The 4,448-nt window shown below is 36.7% G+C and overlaps 1 protein-coding gene across 1 annotated transcript; it reads left to right on the plus strand.

Moving 5' to 3' along the window:
- Gasu_64560 (desert hedgehog) lies at positions 1-1,698 on the plus strand (the record flags this gene model as incomplete). Its single annotated transcript, XM_005702347.2, has 2 exons — positions 1-513; positions 563-1,698. Coding segments are annotated over 2 exons (1,586 nt in total), but the record flags the coding sequence as incomplete, so codon positions are not given.
- Between the last annotated feature and the right edge of the window lie 2,750 nt (positions 1,699-4,448).

Here is a 4,448-nt window from a genome sequence, read left to right on the forward strand (position 1 = left end):
AAATTTTNGACGTGCAACTGACAGAAATCGTCTCACAGCTGCAACAGAATGGATACCAATTTTCNGATCTCTTGAATGCTTTTCANGAGGATTGGGAAACTATCGTNGATCACTTNGATATCACGATCAAACAGTTGTTAAGNGATTATGGAGTCAGCTTAAANAAATTTGTGACGATGACGGGAGCCACCTTGCAACAATTACTNGACAAGTTTGGAATAGGTTTNGANGAGTTTGTGAAGGAAACGGATTCTACTTTGAACAACATTCTTTCCACTTTNAATTACGACTTGAGNAGTCTGGTTACNGACTTCCATATTGCATTGTCNGATATNGAAAGTTTGTTCAACATACCTTTCAAAGACGTTGTCAAGGAGTTCGATCTNGACCTTCAATCTGTAGAGAAAATGTTCGGTCTTACTGTATCGCAAGTTATCAAGCAATTGAATATGGATATTTCCAAGTTTCTNAGTGTATTCGATATGTCCATACAAGAGTTTGTGCAACAGACAGGTGCTTCTATCAAAGCCTATCTTAAACTGGTTCAACACCACCTTTAAAGACTTTGTTCANGAGTCCAATTTAGCATTACAAGAAATATTGAATATTTTCAACGTCGGATTACANGATGTGTTNGAAATAGCCTCAATGTCGATCCAAGATTTCATNGACTTGTTTGGATANGACATGAAGACTTTTGTACAGTCATTCGGACTAGATATNAGCGATGTACTACATGTCTTCGGTATTGGATTTGCAGATTTTATCAAGCTCATGCAATATTCCATAAGNGAGCTTCTCTCAATCTTNGANAATATTTTTGCAAACGTGGANGACTTGATTGCATGGCTTATTGGCAACCTTTCNAAGGATGTATGNGAAGTGATCAACATACTCTGCCCACCTTCGTCCTCGTGCTCCATACTGGGAAAGTTCTGNGATCGGAGAAGAACGGCTATTCCATTNAATTATATNAGACAACAAACAAAGAGCCAAACAGGGAATCTGTACATTTCTGTTACCAGTTCGAATCAAGGCAAACGTTCTGCAAAGGANAGNAGCTTACCAAACAGCAACAATGGTGGCAGNAGTGGNAATGGTCTAAGTTGTTTTCCNAGCAACTCCAAAGTATATCTNGACAAATTACANAGNAAAACTATGGAACAGTTGCGAGTCGGAGATATGATACTNAATGCNGAAGGAAAGCCCACCAAAGTCATTGGTTGGTTGCANAGAAANGAATATCAAGAAGGAAACTTTGTCCATGTACACTTTGTCAACAACAGNAANAAGCTTACCATAAGTGGAGATCATTTGGTATTCTCATCAAAAGGAGTGATCAAATCTCGACAGATTGTAGAAGGAACTACGTTGCTGAAAAGNGAAACGGTTTTGGTNAAAGTTCATTCTGTCCAGAGGTTAACAAGNAAGGGTGTTTATGCTCCTCTTACAGACTCCGGAACTTTGTTGGTNGATGGATTTGCTTGTTCTTGTTATGCATATTTTCCGAGTCACTGGGTTGCNAACCTGTTCATCCCAGCGTTATGGAAACTGTTGAAACCTTTTCATATGTANGANGACTTTGTTTCACTGGTAACAGCAAGTGTCTTCAATTTGTTTTACTTTTTCAAATAAAGATTCTTTCGTTTTAAAGAGATAATAACAAACCACAAACAAGATAAATATGATAAGATCAGGTATTACAGAGTGACAGAAAAGGTGGTAGAATGAGCCATTCAGTCGAGCTTCACTTAAACTATCGAGTATGCGGCAATCATATACACGAATATGATACTGCAAACAACGACATAGATCACTAGTATCCTCTAGGGTTTATTATCGATGCGATGGCCAATCAGATTCAATGAAGCATTTAAAGCGTCGAAGCTTGGCTCAAATGCTGTCATTGCCAGTTTTCAATTGTAAGGAAAGCATTGCAAGCAACGAATCAAAGTAAAGCCTTCGTTGAGAAATAGCTATTGTCCGTTTCGAAGACATTTCGATCTCACTACAAAATTGAGTGGCAAGTGAAACCAAAGTCAATGGTTTCATTTCTCCCTATTACTTTATACAATAAGAAGGCTTCCATCGGAGTTGAACAATTTACCTATAAGCAACTCGTTCGACGAATATTATGGAAACGAAAAGTCAACTTTTATCTCCGTCCAGATATACAACTTGTTTTGAAACACGAACAAACAAGTTTGCTCGAATTTGAAGCAGCAAAAAGAAGATTTTGCATATGTACAAGATAATCGACGTCTTCATTTTGTTAGTGGCATTTTACGTATAAAGAGACTGTAGCATAACTAGCTAATATACTTCAAACTGTTCTAAAAGGCCTGTGTGAATAAAATGTTCTGCAGGTAGATGGTAAGCTTTGCTCTTTTTCAACACCAAACAGGTGTGGAATCAAAACCCACAAAAAACTTTGGGTGCAAGCTCACTGATTCTACTGAACAGGATACAAAGTACGAATAAAAGTAGTCATAGTCGAAGAGTTGAAAATTCGAACTCCAAGGCAACTGAGTTCAAAGCCAAGCAGGTTTTAAACCGAAAAACAGCTTTCTTGTGAAAAAATAGGCTTGTGTAAAGACGACTAATTTCTAAGGAAAAGAACGCTGAAGATGAATTCTGTAACTGTTGTCTGATGCCGCAGCAATCTTTCCAGTTCCGACTCAACAGTTGTCAAATTGTAGACAGATACTTTAGCTACCCCTTTCTGGTTTTAGTCTTATTCGTCACCACGCTCTTGTGCTTATTTTTTCCAGTATAAACATTAACTGCTATAAACACTCGTGACTTATTAGTCTTCGACATTTTGGAAAACCTTTAAACTTGCTCTGAATCGTTTACGTGTTCTAGTGTATGCCAAGTATAAGTGATATTTGTGGATACTAGTTGCAAAGAAATGAAATATTCTACTTTATAATGTTTCTTTTTTCTTGTTTGTTTGTTTCTAATATCTAGTAGCTCAAAATGTTTGATAGTTTGATTCAAGATTGTCTACAACCAAGTGATTCACATCATGACTATTTCCAGAGTCTTAGCTTCCAATTAAGTATTTCTTGTGTGATATATCTTTGAAATCTGCGAAAGTGCTTTTGACATAGCTTATAAGTAACCGTATCTATTTCGCATGCATTTGAAGGATAATATGCCTTCACTGAACAATTAAGTATTGTAAATTACGAATTCTAAAATAGACCACTCTTGAGGGATTCTAAACTATTATGCTGAGCATCGAAGCTGTTTGTCTTTTCAGATCATCGTTTTGTCTCTTCTGAACACTTGATATCGTTGATCACCGGAAGTTAAGGGAATAGTTTCAACAACAACAGTAACTATAGATAATTTCTTTCCGTTTCACATTTATAGAAGCGTCCTCGAAATCTTTGAGTAGTCTGAACCGACGATATTATAGTTTTCTCTCGAAAAGAACTCTCTGAAATTTATCTCTCAGAACTTGTGCCGTTTTCCTTTTCAATGTTCTTGACGCTCAGGAACGAGTGCCTGTTATTCTATAACTGGCAGTGGGATAATCTGAGATATCTTATTTTGAGACTGAAGTGCTGTTCTATTGTGAGACATTTTGCTTTGAATTTGAATCAAGTCACAGATTGTGAAATATAAACGCTTGAAGAGATAGTTTTCGGTCACTTATTGCTACTTTGGTATTTTACCATGGTCTTTCTATACTCAACGAGGTTTTAGGTGTATTGAGTTTTTTTCCACTCAAAGGAAATAAAGTAACTTGGAGGTCTGTTCAAACTTTCTCTATGAATGCCAATAGCGCACAGATCGTGAAGTGATAGCCTTATTTTGGAAGCCTTGTATCAAGCTCATATAAATTTGAATATCTCATTAGAACAGTTGTCCTGTTTACAAGTGCGGCCATGGCAAATATTGTTTCCAGGTAAGTAGTGTAAAATATCTATTAGAACAAACAAACATAGAATGTTGCCATTAGATATGTCGTAAATAAGGTTACACCCTTTTAGTGATTTCCACTTTCTTAACAATGATTGTGGTCTGATTACACACTGTCTTTCTTTTCAAACTTCAGGATGATTTCAGTGCCTTCGCATTCGAAAAATGCTTTCCTTTTTCTATAAGAATGTAAAACTCGATTCCAATGGAAGACAATCCTTTCATTGTATCATTATCGATCAATTGGCCACGTCAACGCTAGTGACGTGGCTCATACCGTTGATTGAGTATATATTGCAAAAAAATTCTTGTCATCATTTACAATTTGTGCTTTCACATTCATGATGTACCGAGTTCCAATCTTGCTGTACTTCCTATTGGTTTTGTCCTTTCAGCTTTCAGTCGCTTTATCTTCCAATTCAAACAACCAGTGTGCTTGTTTATGCTACGGATGTAAAGCATTAGTACTTGATTTGTGCACACCAGGATTTCAATCCATAAATCTAACAACCATGAGT

Source organism: Galdieria sulphuraria (assembly GCF_000341285.1).
Source record: "Galdieria sulphuraria unplaced genomic scaffold scaf_257, whole genome shotgun sequence".
In the NCBI taxonomy this organism is placed as follows: domain Eukaryota; phylum Rhodophyta; class Bangiophyceae; order Galdieriales; family Galdieriaceae; genus Galdieria; species Galdieria sulphuraria.